The following is a 19,945-nucleotide window of genomic DNA, read 5'->3' on the forward strand; positions in this document are numbered from 1 at the left end:
AGTTTTTAACATGACTACTGCTTTCAGCTTTCATCTTCTAAATTTCAATAAATTTTATCACAGCTAGAAAAGTTGTGGAGAAGTCAAGTTATGTAGGAGCACTGGCACAATTTATCGGTTGCAGACAAAAACTAAAATAGAAGCGCAGAGTCAAGAATATGCATTCCCTTCTGCCCTATGGTGTGTAGAAGTATTTTGCCGAAATGACCTGCTGCCAGCACGACACTGAGTGTGCTATCTCACTGTCTTTCTTGGGTCTTATTCTGAAACGAGAACAGCAAAGTGTAAAATCTGTCAATTTATCAAAGGCATCTTTTTTATTTATGTCTGAGACAAAGTGTTATTGTTCTTGGATAACCTGAGATTCTTGTGGCACCCAGTGACTGATAGGGGACTGCATCATAGCTTTTTCTGAAATGCTTTATAAATTTGATATTTTTGATTGCGTGAAACTTCTGACTGTCCAGGAAATGCTGTATTGGACAGTGTGGCTGAGCAGCAACCAAGGCTTATTTCCTAAGCTGTGAGGCTGCAGTGGGTGCATGTGGAGGGGGCATCAGTGTCTTCTAACCGCACAGTTCAGCCAGCAGTGTCAGCTTCTGCACGTTACTTCTCCAGTACTGTAAAATAATGAATTATGTACATACGGACCAAACTTCTGATTGCAGTGGTATTTTTCTGTGTTCAGCATGTTTTGGCTCCTGTTTACAAAGAAATACTTCAATTATTCTGGGGTGTTATTGTGGAAGAACTGGCTGACTTGGTACAATCATTCACTCGTTGTGAATGTACAATCATTGAAGAGGCTGGGGAATGCTGCTAATCAATAGAAGCAAGCTTTTGTTAAACACTTGTTTTTCTTCTCATGCTTGTTTTCTTGAATCTCTCCAGTAGTGTTGGCCCCTGATGGTATTCACGTTTGCCTTCTGAATTACCAGCCTTGCTGTTGGTGAGCAGGATGTAGATTGTCATGTGGTGAGACTCCACTCAACAGGCACAGCCTCAGCTTCATCAGTTATCTGCTCCTCTCCCATTCCTCTTTCTTACAGTTTGGATGTTATCTATCTTTAACCTGTAAGAACTAGTACTTCCATGCCAAGCAGACAGTAGGTATGCTACTGCAACTGGCTGACTCTGGGACTTCTTGTTTGCAAGATTGCATGCACTCTAGTCAGGTAGTATCAAAAATTTTTCTGCTTTGGGGCTTCAATGAAAGTGAACTCTTGTCATGAACCTGGCTTTGTGAATTGGAAATGTTTTATTTTGGGGTGTTTTTGTGATGAAAGTAATAAAATTAGCACTACAGCTGGTCCAGTCAGTGCTTGCAGTTGTAGCAAAATAGGAATGGTCACAGAAGCTTTATTATTCTTCTAGATCTGTTAATTTGGCACCTTTCTGGAGCATTAATTCCAGATTTTGCCTGACAAATAATTTGACTCAAAAGCATTTGATTCTGTTAGGGTAGTCTGTTGGATTTCAGAAATGCATATGCTAGTATTTGTATTTCTCTTTCTATACATCTTCATTCTTGAATGTACTTGGTTCCTCCTCTGGGAACAAGTAACTTCATGTAGTCAGGAGGCCGCAATGGATGCTGCACCTCAGGCTGTGAAAATCCAACTGAAAATTCTCATTTTCATATGTTACAGATGAACTTCCTATTTAAGTCTGGTAGTTTGAGGTTCTTTTTTTGTCAGAACGGTAGTTCTTCCTTACTGCTACTGAGAAATAATTTCATTGCTGTTAGAGAATGATTCATTAGCATGTGGTTTGCATTTGCAGGAAGCCAGTCTTGTAGAGACCACATTCCTGATGCTTGTTTGTTTTACAAATGCGAAATGCAGATGTCTTCCTTGTACAAGCAACTCAAAGGTGTCTGTCTGGGTCTGCCAGGCTGGGGGCTTAAGATAACAACCCAAGCAAGGCTGGCAGTGGCACTTCATCCCTACAAACAGGAGCAGACTGTATGTGTTGTCAGCAGCAGCCCTGTGTGCCACGCTCCATCTAATCGCAGGCTTCTGTGCGGGGAGGGAGGGCAGCGCCGCCTGGGCAGCCTTTGTTTTGTGAGGGTCACATCGCTGGTAAAGTCGAGGAAGGTGACATACCAGATTTTACACAGCATGAGCTAATGCTTCACTTCTTCTACAAAAAGGATTATTTGGACATTGAAAATTACTCTTTTATTACTGGGATTTTTTAGTGGCCAGCAAAGTGGGCAAATCAGAAAGCAGAGGTGGATAAGAGCTGCTTAAAAACCCCAGCTGCATCGTGCATCGGTGCTACACTGGTTTAGCTCAGTGAACCAACTGTCCAGCGCTGACAAATGCCCGTGCAGGACCGGGGCGGTATCAAGTGGCAGGAATAGGTCAGTTGTGTTGTGTTGTGAAACTGCACCTCTTCAGTGGGATAGGTTTAGAAGAGTAATGAATATGCTGCCCTTAGGTGTGCAGAGTCTGTTTTGTAGAAGGAGCGACCATTGCTTGTTTTTCCTTCCAGGGTTGTGTTGGGGTTGCTGTGTGTTACCAGTGCATCAGATCCTGTGAGTCACCTGTAGCAGGATTCAAGAAGGCTTATGGCTTTTCAGCTGATGATTGGGACTGACAGCTTCTCTAGGGGAAAAAAAAGGACTCTTTCTGCAGCCTGGATGGAAGGAGCTGTGTTTTCTATATGTATATATACTAGGGAGAGAGGTGCTATGGTGATAGCTTGTCTTGGAGCGTGGGAGGTAGAACCCTTTAACGTCAGAGGGTGTTTGAATGCAGAATGTGCAGACCGCTGGGCTTGCCCAGGTGCTTCCTAGCACAGAGAGGAGTGAGGAGGCAGGGCCCATGAGCCTTCTGAATCCCCCTGGAAGAGGTGTCTAGTTTGCAGGAGACCTTTTGTTTGAACTCCAGGGGCCTGATAAAGGCATGAAGGGGTCAAGAGGCAGGTTGAAGGTCCAGCAGCTCAGCGTGTGCCTGTGGTCTTCGTGGGTATGAGCCTTTTTATGCTAGCAGGCCAGTGTTTTTTTCCTGTGAAATAAGCTAATACATAGAGGCAAAGGAGAACTTGTTTGCTTGTACCCCTCTGACATGACTTTAAATGTCGTGTTGCAGTATTCTAGAGGGTGCCTGGGCTAACGCAGACTGTGCTAGTGCTTGCCAGGAGTCCACGTAATGCAAGCAACTCTGTATGGAAATAGTCCCTGTCACAGTAGCTTTCCATCTTCCTATTCCAGCATATAATTTTCTTCTCTACAGTGAAGGCTCAGGAAAATGTTTTGTTTTTTCCCCCTGCCCTTTGCTGTCACAGCACGGCTGCATTTGCAGCTTGTTATTGCTTCTCCAGCTCAGTAAGTGGTATCTGTCTGCGCCGCGGTGCCTACTTTGCACACTTAGCGAGGACCCTGATGCCAGTCTGGTCTGGGCCTCTCAAGTGGCGACCGCTTGAGGACTGGATGTGTGGCTTCCACGAGCAGTTCAGCTAAACCAGTGAATTCTTGATTCCTTCTTCTACGTGCTGTTGTGACCAAGTATGTGAGTTAGTTTGGGTACGTCCATGCTTCATTCCAACCTGTATATTGCAGATGCACTGTCTGTGAACATTATGTCTAGTAGTTTAATGGGAATTGAGTATCACTGGGATATTGTACTGAGTTTGTACAACTTATTAGTCTTGTAAGAAGATCATAGTCCTAAGCAGAGTTGTGGCCTCAAAATATGCCTAACTTGACTTTTTTTTTTTTTTTTTTTTTTTTTTTTTTTTTGTTTTCCACCTAGGTATCACATGCTGTTGCAAAGCTAGTATTAGTTAGTTTCCACTGGCAAATCTCAGAGATTTTGGAAAGGTAAGTGTAAATAGTCTGATGTCTTCTGTGCTCAGTGCTTTTCCCCCTTGCTTTGCAAGAATGCTCAGGGTGGTCCATAGGTGTCTTTTTGACAAGCTTCTTTGAACGTGAAAGCAGGGCACACAGTCCATGCCAGGGAGCAGAGGAAAAACAGTGTTTTGTTGAGGCTGCGTTGCCTGTAAGAAATTTGTAAACAGGGAGAGTGTAGCGGTGGCAAATGTCTTTCAGTCTGAGGAATTATTATCACGCTGGGAACCCTGTAGATGTATTTAGCTTAAACTTTCAGATAACAGATTGAGAGTTCTGCATCTATATTTATTTATTTTAACAAATATAAAGATAACATGTTCTGTTTTGAACATACAAGCCATAAATCATAAAGGAGCACTGAACCTATGCTGATGTATTCCTAGTAGTACATCCACATTAAGGTTTTTCTCCTTCTGAACATAAGTGGTTATTTTTCCCAAGCTGACTAGCATTCGGAGAGCAGAAGATGATTTGAGAGAACTGAGAAGTGCAGCCCTTTTGTTGCCTGGGCAGCGTCACTGTAACGAAGTCCTCTAACTCATTTCAAAAGGAGGGTTCAGACTCTGCCCAAACATATACGGGAAGTGTGTCAGGAGGCAATGCCGTCTGGCAGCCCCTCCAGAAAATACTGGCTCAGAACTGAACATTGTCTGAAAATAGAGAGCATATCAGTCTGACTCATTCTGCCATGCCATTTTTGGCCCTGTAGCCAGCAACTTCATCCAGAGGACATATGGGAAATGCATCTCATGTATGGATATTGTTGCAACATCTTTGGTAACTGGCTTGTTGGTGACCGTCCATCTGCTGAAAGCTTTTCTCTGGGGAATGTGGAGGGTGAGATTCCTGTACAGCAGCTCAGGGTGATTTTGCAGGTCAACTGATGAGATTTAAACAAGAGGAAGTTTGGGGAAGGGTTTATTTACTTCTAAAGCTGTGACTTTGCAAGTTGTTCTCCTGTCGATCTCATCCTCAAACTTCTGTCTTGGTACGAAGTGACTTTATCAAATGAAAGATCTCTAATACAACTTAAAAGCGCTAGTGGGGAGGGATGATTTACAGCACGGTCACAACAGTGATGCTGCTATTTCTGAATTCACTGGTGATTTTTTTACTGGAGAAATAAACATTGCTCTTCAATGGAAATCACAATGAGCAAAACATGTTTCATTCTAAGGCTACTGATAGACAGCATAATATGCCTAAGAGGTGATAATCTGTCACAGAGTAAATACTTAACTACATAATAGACTGGAGTCAAAGTGAGACCTAACCAGGATAACTTGATTTTTACAAAGGAATAGGAGACAGACAGGAGCCTCAGTGGAGTGGTTTTATGGGCAATGCCTTAGGACTGCTGTAGGAGTATGGATGGAAAACCTTAGCTTCAAAAGTAATTTTTCAGGGGGAGGCAGAGAGTTGTAGAAAAGTACTCATCAAGGAGTATGAGGGAAACATTAATCCATTACTGGGAGAAGTATTGTTCCTGTTTCTGATTTTAAAGAAACTCTCTTAAAGTTTTGTTGATTAGAGTTCATCTCACTGTGTGAAAGAGCCTCACACAGGACACATTTCCACTTTCCTTGTTGAAACCTACCCTACCATTTGCACAGAGCCTATCATTTATTCAGGTGAGAAGGATCAATTTAACGAAGCAAAATGTATTCAGAAATTGATTTGACCGTTCTTCAATTGCCTTTTCAGGCACAAGTCTAATGCTGCCCAATTGCTAGTAGAAGCACGAGTTCAGCCCACCTCATCCAAACATGTAAGTATGCTAACTATTTTGGTCTGTTCCCTTGGCAGACACCTCTGACCCACCTCATCGGAGGATTGCATTACTAATGGCATAGCCTGTCCCGTATTAACCCTTTGCAAACTGAGGCCCAACACTAACTCAATGCTGGGTTTACTTTTTAAACGACAATGGATTCAAGAGGTGTCTAACATTTAAATAGCAGCTTTGCTATTGTCTTGCAGGTAGTGTTCAAGAATTACTTGCCTCAAGAAAATTAAGCTCATTTTTTGGCCTGAGTGATGGTACACAATGGAAGGAGCAGAATGCATGGGCTTGGCTACCTCTTCCAATTCTGCTCTCTGTAAAAGACACTCAAGGGAAGCTCTGGCTGCACAGAGTGAACAGAGCTTGTCTGAACAGAGATTTATTTATTTTTTTTTTTCCTTGAGATGACTGTTTGCTGCACTGCTCTGCTCAGGGATGCTTAAGCCAAATCTCCCAGTGGTTTTGCTGCTGATCCAGTCAGTAGTGATATTTGAACCAACAGCTTATGTTTTGCAGCCAGGGCTACACAGATCTTTAGATACTTCCCCCCCCCCCCTTTAAATAGAAACTTCCTGTTGCATGTTTACAGGTTTCATTCACAGTAGGTGTCTTAGTAAAATCCACCGTTACCCAGGAACACATTGCCATGTGTCAGATTTTGAGTGATATAGTATTAGATCTGAGAAACACTCTTTGGTTTGGGGGGAGGGGAGATTTTAAAAGCCTGATTTGGCATCTGAGCTGACTTGTAACTAGCACAGAGCGAAAATGCTGAAACAGCTGACAGGAGTAAGCTCAAAATAAATTATCTGCCTAGAGTCCAGAAAAAAAAATCTTTGTTATTTGACATACCTGTACATTAGTCCATGTATTTTTGAAATTTGTCTGAATCTTGTATCAGCTGTCACTTAAGTACTCTTCACTGCAATGGTGATTTCATTTTGGGAAGAAAGATATTACAGTTAAAAGGTTAGTTTAAGTCTTGACAAACTTGGTTTGGTAGGCAGTTCATTACAGTGGTTTTGTATGTGCTAGGGCAAGGTGCTCTGTGCTTGGACTCCAAATGCAGAATGATGATATTTTCAGGGCAGATGCTCATACTGAGTGTAGAGCAACTGACCCTATAGGGAGAAGCTACAGTGGTGGGCTCAGGGGGACAGTTTGTGAAGATTTGAGGCAATGCACATGCTGTTCGAGTTGACCAATTGCTGTAGGCATTCAACACAGTGGCAGACTCGGTGAATCTTGTTCTGGACCATAAGTCAGGCCGCTTAGAACAAAGTTGCATTATGTCCTTTTTCCTGTGGTCATGCTATAAAGCAAGCTCTGTTGGTCATGTGGCTGCGTATCATGCTGCTGCTGCTCTGTGTCTCTGGCATGCAGAGCGAGGCGTGGAAACTGACGGCTGTCTCACACAAGCTTCTCAAAGCGTAGCAAAGGTTTAAGTAGATGAAAAGTCATTATATGTCTTCTCTGTGAAAGGAGAAACAGGAGCATAAACTCCTGCTAACAGCTTTGTAGAGCCTTGTTTTTTGATGAATCTGTGCTAGACCTAGTTCTTCAGGTCCCAAGGGTGAGCTGAGATGTGTTGGAGGCTAGATGTGTTATCTAGGGATTAGTTCTGTGCTACCCGAGGGGAGATCCAGACTGCTTCCCAGTGGTTTGGTGAAGTAATAGCAGAATTAAGCCTGACTTAAAACAAACCCTCTAATCCTTTTCAGCTGAAGCGGTGATGCCTGCTTTGCCAAATGTAGCATAGACAGAAGATAAGAGATGTGAGATGATGGTCTGTGAACTCCCTTTACTCTGCATAAACGCTCTACCCACTGCACCTTCAGTTGCCTTTCCTCTTACCCAAAATTATTGTCCAGTAAAAGGGCACTGCTAAGCCTGCTTCCAGCCATAGATGCTCTTCAGGGCCTGTGGAACAGTGATAGAGTCTGACCCACCTAACAAAGAATATCAGTAAATTCAGGGAAAGACTAACACAATGATGTATTTTCTCATTTGTCAAACAAGGTGAGAGTAAGAACCAGAAAAGTAAAGGTGAGTTCTGGGTAGCACTAGATGAGAGTCAGAAGCTGTTCAGTGTCTGTCAATCTTGTGCTCCGTGAGATTGAAGAAGTTCTTGTGAAGGACTGAGTGTCATGGAAGTGCAGCACCCCAACACAGCAGCTGCTTTTGAACCTGTTCTGGCCTGGAGCTCACCTGAGACCATTGTCACAATGAAGGTGATGCAGGTGCCTGTAGATGAGGTGAGAATACTCTGGGAGAGCTGGGATGCTTTCACTGTAATGCTGATTTTTCTCTCTCCCAGGCAATGGTACATTCCTCCCATCACTGCGCAGTGTGCATGCAGTTTGTCCGGAAGGAGAACTTGCTCTCTCTGGCTTGTCAGCACCAGTTCTGTCGCAGTTGTTGGGAGCAGCATTGTACAGTGCTCGTCAAGGATGGTGTCGGAGTCGGTGAGTTCAAGGCGGCTGTGGTACTGGGTCTGTATTTGCTATGTTGGCCGTTCTGATGATGACTGGCTGAATTGGTCTAAAACATCTCAGTAATGAGAAAATGGAGCATGGAATGAGTATTTCTGACAAACTTAACTTGAACTAGTGGTGTTACCTGAATCCCTGGTTAGTGTTGGCATACCACCAGGAGAGTGCTACTCCTGCCTAACAAAACTTACAAGTCCATAGGTCCATTTGCTGCTTTTCTCCCCTTGTGATCTCAATAGCATGACAGTAACAATGTAGAAGCTGCAAATCTGCTGCATTTTGAGTTTGCATCTCATGATGTATTGTTGCACTGCCCCTGGAGTGCTTGTGGATGCAAACATCTGTTCCCTTTGTGTTGGGTAGAAGCCAGTAGTTGCCAGAGTTCCTCTGGGCTTTCCCCAGCCTGTCATTCATGCTGGCATGGCAATAACATGCAATTTTCTACTTTAAGTATCTGACCTTGTTAATACCGATTGAGGCACTTATGGGTCCTGGATACACATGTGCCCTGTCATCTTTCAGTGAAGACAGTTGGGCTTCAGCCTTTCAGCAGCCGTGATAGATCTGTTTCACAGTTGTGTCCCTCTTGCCACAACAACAAATGGCACCTAGGAAACTGTGTTGAATGCTCTCTCTGCATTTACTCCTTAGGATAAGTTGCACTATGCTAAAATGTTGCTTTTTCTTTTCAGGGGTCTCCTGCATGGCTCAGGACTGCCTACTTCGAACACCGGAAGACTTTGTGTTTCCATTGCTGCCTAGTGAAGAGCTGAAAGACAAATACAGGCGCTACCTCTTCAGGGACTATGTGGAGGTATTGTTTTTTTCAGTGTTAAAATACTCTGGGTCAATTCACCAATGTCTTGCAGAAATTTTGTTTGAAGTGTCTTGCATCTTTGATGAGAAATGCAGTAACTGCAGCAAAATTGTCCCTGATAAACATCATGTGGCTGTTCCTGTAGGACAGCCTCACTGACAAAACACTCTAACAGGTTGCCAAAGTAAATTCTGCTGTAAGGTCAACCAGTAACTCCTTGGCTGGTGCTTGGCTCTTTTCCTGAAGCAGAATTCTCAGAGTGTTGCAGCTGAAAACTTCAAATTTCAGTCTGAGTTTTAAAGTCCTTTTTGCTCTTGCATAGATATTTTAGGTTCTGAAAAATAAGTCACTCATCTTAGTGTAGTCCAACTGAGTTGGCTTGCTTAATAACATTTTATATGAGGTTTTTGGAAATTAAAGCAGAAATCCTAAGGGTTAAATGTGCAGGAAGTATTCTGGTACCTGTAAACAGACTGGGAACACTCAAGAAGCAGCGAAGCAGTATAAAAGAATGGTGTAACCTCTCTTCAATAAGACACCCTTTGGGAGGGAACAGCCACCACAGGAGAGCAGCTGAGTAAATTCTAGGATATAAGGAGAGTATGAGGAAAGAGCTTAAATGGAGTAAAACTGTCTTGGTGGGCCTTCTGGTTGTATTGCTGTGTTTACTTGGTCTGTAACCCTCCGTTTGAATTCTGTGTTCTAGAGAAGCTCTAAGTAAGTAACACTCCCTTTCCTAATGTGGAAGAGGTTTGTCTGCTCTGTTGGCTAAGATCTGGTGACAATTTTCATTGTCTTTTTCAAAAAGAAATACTGACTTATGTATTTTTGAGGATAGGAGTGGTTATACTTGAGCAGATAAAGATAATGCTCTTCTGCACCCACTGCTGATCTTACCACCTTGGTATGTTCACAGAGCCATTATCAGCTGCAGCTGTGTCCTGGTGCAGATTGCCCTATGGTCATACAGGTACAGGAGCCAAAAGCCCGGCGAGTGCAGTGCAATCGTTGCAATGAGGTCTTCTGGTAAGAAACAGAGAAGGTTAAAGATCATGGGGAAAGTGTATGCTGTCCTCAGAGCTACTCATTTGCTTGCCAGCGGGTTCAGTGTGTAGAAGCATCTCAAATGCTTTGATAGAGTTGTTTGTAACTTGAGTTAGCTTGAGTAATGGGATACTTGGGGTCTGACTTCTGCAGGTGGTCAGCCCTCCCCTCACTCTCTACACTCCTTGAGAGTTGAATGTTCTGACAACCAGAGAATGCAAAGCTTAAGTAATGAAGGGGTTACAAGTCTTCAATTCTCATATTTTGGCTAGTTGCAAACTTTGGTACAGACCTGGTGACTGGTAGAGATTCTGGTAATGGATGTGGAGGCCTCGCTGCCATCTGCTGGTATTAAGTTTTTAAGTTTATTACAAGTATTTGACTCCCAGAGCGTCTGGTGTGTTTTGAGGCTCATGTGAGAATAACTTTCTGCTGAATAGGAAAGCTCACGTTCCTTGTCTGACTTCACATGTGTATGGGCCCAGAGAAAAAAAGATAGCTTGCAGGGCTGCCGAAGTGTTTTCTGCTCCTGGGTCTCCAGAATCACTGCTGTTGAGAATGCTGTGGAGCACAATACAACTGGTTTAGAGACCCAGCTTACTGGTATCTCCTTACAAATAGCGCTTCCTCACCTGGGGCTGGTAAGGTCATGCTAATGCAGGTGCCTGGTATCTACTGCTGGAGTCAGGCTACTTGTAAAGCCACTCGTACGCCCCAGGCCTCTGCAGTCATGTTAGAGCAGACATAAGTAGACTCTAGGGAGGGATGTGTCAGCCCTCAGACATGTGATTTGTCAGAGAAGGCCTCAGTTCACTCTCATCCTGACACTGGTTTCTGCGCAAGAGGGTGGGGATTTGTTGAAGTTCAGCCTTGGTCTTTGCACTCTAGTAATACCCAAATGCATTTGCGTCCCTTACGCTTGCTTGGCCTCCCAGACTTTGGTCATCAGGAAAACCTCAATTCTTGAGTCATTTCCTTGGAAATAGCTGTGTCTTCTTTTTTTTTTTTTTCTTTTTCCACCCCCTATTAAGCTTTAAATGTCGGCAGATGTACCACGCACCCACAGACTGTGCTACCATTCGGAAATGGCTCACCAAGTGTGCAGATGACTCCGAAACAGCCAACTACATCAGTGCTCACACTAAAGATGTAAGGACAAGCACCTGCATGTTTTTTCTTGTCCTCTAGTCCTGCCTGGGAAGTGAGATACAATTCTGTACATACGTAGCATTGTGTGCTGCTTTTTCACAGACTGCAAATTCTCACAGCTCCCTCAGAACTGTGATATAACACAACTGAATGTCTTGGGAACACTTTGTGTGGGAAGTCCAGCTGCCCTCCTGCGGCAAGGAGCTGGTGGTCGTTATTCCAGAGCTGATGTGAATGTCCTTGGCAGCCAGGTGTGCTGTCCTCCCATGAGCAAAAGAATTGTCGTTACTTTGAAATGATCAGTGAAGATGTATTTAAAATGGAAGGAGAGAGAGTGTAGTAAGTGCGGAGTCAGTACCAAATAAGGCACTAGTGGGGTTTAAACCTGAACAACTGTGAACTGGAGGGGGATGGAGATAAAGTCTTAATTTGGCAAGGATGACAAAATGGGGTAGATGAAGTCTATAAATGAGACCTTGAAGTACTTCTAGTAGATTTAGACCCAAGAAAAGAAATAGTATTACATGTTGTGCACTCTAGTCTATGCATAGAATTATCTATAAAAGCTATAGATCCACTACCTTTATGCTCTAGATCAGGTGGCTGCAGCTTGGAACTTTTGATGTCTTTTGGGAATTTTGTAGCCTGACTTCAAAAGAGTTCTTAGCTGGCATTTGTTCTACCATAGCCAGTGACAATTGTGACAGTGCTAATTAGCCCAGTTCAACTGAACTAAGGTTCAGTTGTGTTAGGAAAGCTTCTTTCTCTGGAGAAGGTGTCAACGTGTGATGGCATTGTTACTGCTATGCTCTTTTGTAGAAGTAAGGTTCTGTTGTATTCAGCATTGTCCTGGCATACATTTTGCCCACCATTAAAATTTAGAAAAAGCAGCAAAACTCAATTTCTTCTTTGTACCTATGCAACCCAAAAATGTAACTGAACTTGACACTCCAGGGCATCCATGGACTGCTGGTGGAGCAAAGAAGTGTGCAGCTCTCATTGTGGTCAGCCAGATTCTCTGCAGCTAGCTAAGTTGTCATCTGTTAGTGGCTGCTGAAAGCAGGATATAGTGCTGATTATCTTGTAGTCAAAGTAGCTGTGGAAGTTACTGTCATACGTGAACTAATTATGTCCTTACGCCTGAGCAACTGCTAAATGGTAACTCAGTGAGACCTTTAGTTTTACAGGGAGTAACAACGGCAAACTTGTTTTCTTGAGCAAGCGTTCCAGTGCTGCAGTGTAACTTCCCCGGCTTTGCCTTTCTGCCTTCTTTTTAAGTGGAGCTGTCAGGAATTGATGGGAGGCAGGATATATATATATATATGTTAATTTCTCATATACACGTATGCTTATTTAAAAAAAAAAGTAGGAGGGAAATAATCATTCAAGTGTTGTCATTCTCCAGAAGGCTGCTAGAGACAGAGTTGGATCTAACAAATGCTTCTGTTTCCCCAGTGTCCCAAGTGCAATATCTGTATTGAAAAGAATGGAGGCTGCAATCACATGGTGAGCAATTCCCTGAACACACCAGACCTTCCTTATTATAAGCAGATTTATTTTTTTCCCTGCTTTCCACTAACCAGTGCCTCCTGTCTCTTCTTTTTCAGCAATGCTCCAAATGCAAGCATGGTAAGTAGGATTTGGGAACAGTTTTCTCTGCAATGTTTGTTAGTGATGATATTCACTTCTCTTTTTTTTTGTGTGTGATATGAAGACAAATTGTGAATATTGACTGAAATATTTTTCCCCCTGGTAAAAGGTGAACAGGATATTAATTACAGACTTGTGCGTGATAGCTTTATTTTTTACTTTTTTTTCCAGCTGTGATCTCAGCTGGGTTCTGATTCAGTGCTGGTTTGGCTCCCTCTCCCTAACGTGTCCATTGTATAGAGAAATCTCCATCTCCACTATAGTATTAACAGTGGAATCCATCTCAGAGGAGAGTATTAAATGCTTTCCATGTAATTGTGTTTGTCCTCAGCTGGAAATACTGGCAGAACTGAACCATTTACTCAGATCAGCTTAAGTCCTTCTGCTTAGTGGTGGAAATAATGAGCTTCAACCCAGGTGAAACTGCAGGAGCTGTGGATTGTTCTGCGTAACATTATCTGTTGGACTTCTCAGTCCACCCCTGTGCAATTAGCAGCCTGAGTGTCTTTGGCCCATTGTGTGGTCCTACGAAATGACAGCCTGTTCTTGCACTTGTCTTCTCATGGCAGAATTAATTTCTGTTGCCTTGGAGTGAGATAGTTTGTATTCAGCCTTCTAAGTTAAGTGTGCCACCAGGAAATACTATAACATCAGAACCTTATTTGGAAGATGATTAAAGATTACTGTCCTCTCTCATTTCCTTTGCTTTTGGGGTCCTCAGCAGCACTGGACGTGATTTGATGGAGCTCTGTGACAAGGGTGAGCAGGCAAGTGCCAAGGTACCATGGTGACTAGCACTCGAGAATGATGGTGAATTCTGGAAATAAAAATTTCAGTCTTTTATTATGACTAGCACAGAAGTGATTCCTATTGTAGCAACTTAATCTCCATCTTTTTTCCTTCCCAGCAGAACACTCACAGCCTCGCTCTGAAATCGGGAAACTGTCACACGGGTTTTGCTCTTGCTCTCTTTCCTCCACTTTATTCCCAATTCAGTGGCTCCTAACTTGAAGTGTTTTAAACCACAGATATCTGAAGTTACCAGGGTAGTTCCCTCCTCAGGAGAACTGGGGGCAGACTTTCTTTTGCACAAGTTAGTTCACTTTTGGATTTGGTTGTTCACGTTTTATTCAGCTAGAGGTCCGCATGGGGCAGTATGCCAGTGGTGGGGAGGATGCAACTCACAAATAAGGCTGCAGCTTGCCTCTTCTTTAATCGAGAGTGGCAGCCTGTGCAGAGCACATGTACAGTTCTGCCATTGGGCTTGGTGTACCGGATGCAGCACTTCAGGATTTACTTTCCAGAGTTGCACAGGAGGCTGTACAATTAAAATCCTCAAGACAGGCTAGTATTTTTGGCTCACTATTGTGTTCCATTATGCAAGATGATACCAAATCTATGTGTTTCTTGGCTTAGCAGAAGTATGTGGAAACAGATGGGCTGTGTCTCCTGAAGCTTTTCTTTCTCGGAAGTTTTTTTCTGTGTATCACAGTGGGTTTTTCACTGTTTTCTGCAGATTTCTGCTGGATGTGTCTGGGAGACTGGAAGACTCACGGCAGCGAGTACTACGAATGCAGTCGGTACAAAGAGAATCCTGATATTGTAAACCAGAGTCAGCAAGCACAGGCCAGGGAGGCCCTTAAGAAGTACTTGTTCTATTTTGAGAGGGTAGGAGACATCTCCTTGGCCAGAGCTGCTGTAGCCTTTTAATGCTCCCTGCCTGGTGCAAAGGTCATTGCCAGCAATCTCCGTGCAAGAAACTGCCCAAAGAGAATCTGTGCAGAATTTTCAGGCCCTGTTGTTTTTTATTCAAAATCCTGCCCTGAGAGTCCCATCCGAACCAATAATGTCCTACCCAAAGCAAGTAATATTCGCTGCTGTATTTCCTTGTGCTAGAGAAAATCAGTATTACTTGTGTGCCACTGTACTGTTTTCCTGTAGGCTGAGTGCTGCTGCACTACATAGATTTTGCTCCAATCATTTCCTTCCAGGATCAGGGAACTTCAGTTCCTTGTAGTATGTCTTTATAGAGACAAAGAGGAAATAAACTCTGCCATGTTCAATACTCCATTGACTGTGCCAAAGTTTCCCTAAATTTTCATGTACCCACATTTTTAAAAGTTGCGGTCAGAGCACCTCTGTCCACACAGCAGGCTCGATGCACCTGGCCACACAGTAGAATCCTAGACCAGCATCTCTAGAAGAGAACATGGTAGAGGTTCAATGCTGGGGCATTTCACTTGTTTCCTCGTTAAAATGAGTTTATTCTTCACACCATGAGCCAAGTCCTGTGGTAAAATAAATGTGTTTGTTCCTGGCTCTCCAGACCAACAGGCTTTGGGAAATGGCCATGTTTATAATGTGCACGTGGATGTTGGAGTTCACTGAGCCCATGTAAAAATGTTAATTTAAACTCTTGACCTTTCTATAGAAATCCTTTAAGTAGAGGAATCACCATTACTTTCCATCTTATTAGACACAAGGTCATTGTTGAACCAGCGGGCATTCCCAGTCGGAAGAACTGGGTTTGCTCCCTGCTCGTTGCTGCTGTCAGTCTGTTGTATACAGCCTCCGCCACTTGCTACTGGAGGTGCTGCCTTGCTGTTCTTTCCCACAGCATGTCTTGCCTTGCTGGACTCCTGCCCCACTTCAATTTCTGCTTGCTAGAGCTTGTGCTTTTACAGCAGCAGTATTCTGGTCTCATGACGTTTTTTCTTTCCCCATTTCCCCACCCCCACCCCTTGCAGTGGGAGAATCACAATAAAAGCTTGCAGCTGGAGGCACAGACGTACCAACGAATCCAGGAAAAAATCCAAGAAAGAGTTATGAACAACTTGGGTACATGGATAGACTGGCAATACCTACAAAATGCTGCAAAACTACTTGCAAAGGTGGGTAGTTGTGGCTTGTTTGGCACGGAGAACAGAATGCACACCAGAATGCTAAATTGACACCACCAAGTGAGGAAGGGATTTTAGGGGTTGTGAGTATGTGGGACGGTACCTCTGGTCTAGGACATGAACTGGGCAAAAATCATCTGGAAGCGACCTCTGTTAAGTTAAACTTGAACTGCACAAGTTTTTCCAAGGAAGGTGTAGGAAATTCCACCTTCTTGTCAGAAGGTAGCTGCTTAGCCTGTAGTGGTCATACAGATGTGACTGTGCTGACTTCCAAGTCTGAGACTCTTGTCCTTATTTTCTCTGTCTTCCTCCCATTCCCCAACAGTGTCGTTACACCCTGCAGTACACATATCCATATGCCTACTACATGGAGTCTGGTCCCAGAAAGAAACTGGTAAGATGTTTTTTGCTCTTTTTTTGCTGATAGCTTTTTGGGGTGTAGCTGGCAGCATGCTGGGCTAAATTCCAGAGCTTGACAGTGCCTGAAATACTAGTCCTGAGTTTGAGGTAAGGACAGGACAAATAATAGGTGGTTTTGCACCTTTCCTCTTCACTTTGAGTTGACCGGCAGCTCAGTTCTCTGATACATACATTATTTTCCCAGGGCAGCAATGCACTTTCACTAACAAGCAATTTATCCAGAATGTTTTGAGGCTGGAAGTGTGCATTTGTTCCTTGGTAAGACTTATCACAGTGCTGTGCACCACATTCCACGCGAAGAGCTGCTGGAGGATAGCTTTTCCAGCCCTGAATCAGGGTGTAGCTTTGCTTTAAATTCCTGCTGTAAGTTCCTTGCTGGCTTGGAGCATCCCATGAGCTGGACATGTCCAAAAATAGCCCTGGATTAACTGAAGAGGTTGTTTCTTTGACTTAGTTGTCCAGTAAAACCTGTTATCCAATCTCTCCCCATGGCATCATGTGTGTTCTCTGAGGCTGTGGACAGATGTTCTCTTCTGGGTCCAACTGTGCCAGTGGAACAAGTTACCACTCCCAGCAGTGGTTAACGATCCCTCTGCTTTGCCTGCAGATCTGCTCACGAGAGCATTTCCTGACCCGTTTATGGCAAAAAGAGCTGAGTTAGAAGATATTTGTCACTTGCAGTGTTTTTAAGCTGACTGGGTTAATTTTGAGCGATGCAGGTTGGGGAATGCATACTTACACAAGAAACTCCTGGAAGGGGTGATGCTGTGTAGCTGAAGGAGGGTGCACGAACCTGCTCTGCCAGCACAGCTGTCAGCAGAACACGTTTGTCTGATCCTCAAGTGTAGTGTGTGGTACGAAACCGCTCCACTAAACAAGTGCCTTGTTGCTGTCTCTAACTTTGCTCTTTGCAGTTTGAGTACCAGCAGGCTCAGCTGGAAGCTGAAATTGAAAATCTCTCATGGAAGGTGGAGCGAGCAGACAGCTATGACAGAGGGGTGAGTGTTCTGCTTGCTTGTGCCTGCTGGCCAGATTTTGTTTGTTTTTGTTTGTTGGGCTTAACACTTCTGCAGGAGCGCTAAGGCAGTCAAGTGAGAGTGCTGAGAAGCTACATCCAGAATCTCACCTTTAGCACGTGGATGTTGAAGTGGAGTGCTCACTGCCTTATGGGAGAGGAGGGGGGGCTGCAATGAGTCCTGCAAACTGAATGGGACCAACAGAGCTCTGGAGGAAGCTGCATGTAGCCCTCTGGTGAAGAGCAGATTCCTTAAGTGTATAGCTTTTTAGACGGAGCAGGGGCCAGGTAGCTGCAGAGAGAACCCACGTCAAAAGGAAAAGGATCTGCGATCTTGTGATCCAGAGTGCGTGTGAAGTTGCTGCTTCTCAGATGGGAGCTTAGTCTCTCCCTAAAGAAAATGAGCTCTTCTCTGGGGAGTTCATGCTAACAGTTTCTACCTTCTGTTTTACCAGGACTTAGAGAATCAGATGCACATAGCAGAGCAGAGACGGAGGACCCTGCTGAAAGACTTCCATGACACATAAGACAGGAGGAAGTGACAAAGTGCAGGGGTGAGAGCAGCAAGTGAAGTGATGGCAGCTTCACCGGGATAAGCAGGCACTGCCTCTGGGAGAACACGGCCAAGGACAAAGCCACCCCTCCCCTTGCAAGTCAGACACATGCAAACACCACATCTTAGTCCAGTTTGTTCTCTTATCTTTCTGTTTCTGCCAGGCTAGACGCGAGAGTTCAGATTGGCATATTTCCTGGGACATTTCCCTCCTGCCCTTGATGGTTTCAGAAGGGGAGGGAGTTTTTCTCTGAATGGCTGTTAATAGTATTAGATCATTACAATTTATGTAATTTTCAACGGTTGTACAATTATACAGACAAACCTTAGAATAACACACAACCCTTTTTAAAAATAAATTGGCAGTGGAGTGTTTTTCCTTAATCTGCTTGTAATTTTAACGGGCTTTTCCCCCTCTCCCTCTCCCTTCCTCTGACCCAAAAATCCTCCTAGGCACTGAAGGAGGTTACAAAATATCTCGGCTAGATTTCCCAATGCTCCTTTAACCAGAGCATTGTAGCATTGGCATTGCAGGAGGAGAGTGGCTGGTGTTAAGAGTGGCTGCTGCTGTGTCTGACCCGACAGGACCAGCAGTGGCCATGATTTGGTATGATTACATGTGACATCTCTTTTCTTGTAAATCAGCTGTGCAAAATCCTGCTACACAAACAAAAGTAAACAGAGGAATTGTAGGGGAGACACCAAGTTAATAGTGGGGGATATGCCTTGAGTAAGGTCAGATTCTGCATTTGATGAATTTTAGGTCTTCCATGTAGATTTTTGCTTTACTTGTTTTTGTGGGGAGGGTGTTGTATTGCCAAAGTGAGTGATGAGGGAATAGTAGCATACAGTTGTTAATCAAGGCTTGGGGCTTTTGCAGAGTGAAACAATCCATGTTATAACAGTGCCATGCAGCCTGGTAAAGATTATTTGTGCCTGCTGGGTAACATGGCTGAGAAAATTTGATCCCATTCATCAAGGTGAAACTAAACACCGCTACGTTATGAGGAGGAAAGATTATGTACAACACACTCCCTGGCACATGTCGGCAATGTGGACGGGCACTTGAATACAGGTGCACTGCTTGTGCAGAGCCTGCACCAAGCCAGGCAGAAAATTAACTAGCAAAATTAATTTATTTGTATATTAGTATTGATACTGGTGGGGACTTATCAGAAAATTGATTGTTAGGAGCATGTGGAGCTTTTTTATTAACATTCTTTTTTCTAATGTAAAACATACACTAAAATAAAAATGTGAAAACCTAGTTCATCTTAGTAGGGGTTAACATGAAAAAGGTTACTTAAATGCTGATGCTTGCCTGTTTGCTACAGGAAGCAGGCCACTTGTTAAGATTTCACAGGCATGTACGTCTCCTGCACCGGGAACACGTTTGCAGCCAGTAAGGTGGAGCTGGAGTCTCTGATTTGAGGATCCTCTGCAGGGAACTCAGGGGATTCTCTTCCATGCTGTATGTGGAAGTGTTGCCTTTGATGCATCCCTGTATACTCTATTGCTCCAATATAATGTCATTTGACAAAGACTAAACTGGAGGGCGGGGGGGGAAGTGCTAAATTCCTGCATGTCAGAATAAGCTAACTATGCTGTTGGAGCCTTTTTCATGTACCTGATGCGCGTGAGCCAAGTATTTACAGCACATATAATTGGGCAGATAGATTTTAACGAGATGAATCCATTTAAAAGAGGAGTAGCTGTCATAGGAGCTAATCCTGTGGCCATGCTTGTTGTACACAGAAGAAATTTTCAAACTGAGAGGCCTTTTCTCCCTCTCTCCCTTCCCTGGTGTGGGATGTATCCACAGGGAATGGGGGAACGCACTGCCGGGGAGCTGCTGGCAGTGGGAGTGGAGGTTACAACAGAAGCAGCTGAGTGTAGAGGAGGGATGCAGAGAGGTGGCCGGAGCCAGGGAGTGGGGCAGGGAGTCCCTGTTTTTTGGGAGCACTGCTGCTTGCTGCTCTGTAACCGTGGCTCCTCCTGTTCCTGCTCTGTCCTGTTCTGGCTCCCTGCCATGCTGGAGCCACAGGGGTAGATACATCCTTGCTCCAGCCACTGTCTCCTGAGTTCATTCCCTCCTCTGCTCCACCAGCAGCCTCTGTGCCCTCTTCGTAATATATTCTAGAGGTCAGTCCCTTCCTCTCCCCTTCCCAAATGATTGTCGGAGTCTGGGCATGCTGGACCCAGGGGAAGGGATAGCGTGGGGGAGGGCTTGCCGACACCCAGCAGTTTGCAGTGCGTAGAACCGATG

At 44.1% G+C, this 19,945-nt stretch overlaps 1 protein-coding gene across 1 annotated transcript in view; it reads left to right on the plus strand.

Moving 5' to 3' along the window:
- The window catches only part of ARIH2 (ariadne RBR E3 ubiquitin protein ligase 2), a 28,489-nt gene extending 9,677 nt beyond the window's left edge, over positions 1-18,812 (plus strand). The window contains exons 2-14 of the mRNA XM_009892529.1: positions 3,759-3,826; positions 5,561-5,624; positions 7,957-8,104; positions 8,824-8,945; positions 9,865-9,974; positions 11,024-11,141; positions 12,597-12,647; positions 12,749-12,770; positions 14,308-14,459; positions 15,539-15,682; positions 16,017-16,085; positions 17,026-17,109; positions 17,582-18,812. Coding sequence (XP_009890831.1) covers positions 3,759-3,826; positions 5,561-5,624; positions 7,957-8,104; positions 8,824-8,945; positions 9,865-9,974; positions 11,024-11,141; positions 12,597-12,647; positions 12,749-12,770; positions 14,308-14,459; positions 15,539-15,682; positions 16,017-16,085; positions 17,026-17,109; positions 17,582-17,653 — 1,224 coding nt within the window. The 3' untranslated portion in view covers positions 17,654-18,812. The remainder of the gene's footprint in view (positions 1-3,758; positions 3,827-5,560; positions 5,625-7,956; positions 8,105-8,823; positions 8,946-9,864; positions 9,975-11,023; positions 11,142-12,596; positions 12,648-12,748; positions 12,771-14,307; positions 14,460-15,538; positions 15,683-16,016; positions 16,086-17,025; positions 17,110-17,581) is intronic.
- Positions 18,813-19,945: the final 1,133 nt, after the last annotated feature.

Source organism: Charadrius vociferus, unplaced genomic scaffold (genome assembly GCF_000708025.1).
Source record: "Charadrius vociferus isolate BGI_N301 unplaced genomic scaffold, ASM70802v2 scaffold119, whole genome shotgun sequence".
NCBI classification, from domain to species: Eukaryota; Metazoa; Chordata; class Aves; order Charadriiformes; family Charadriidae; genus Charadrius; species Charadrius vociferus.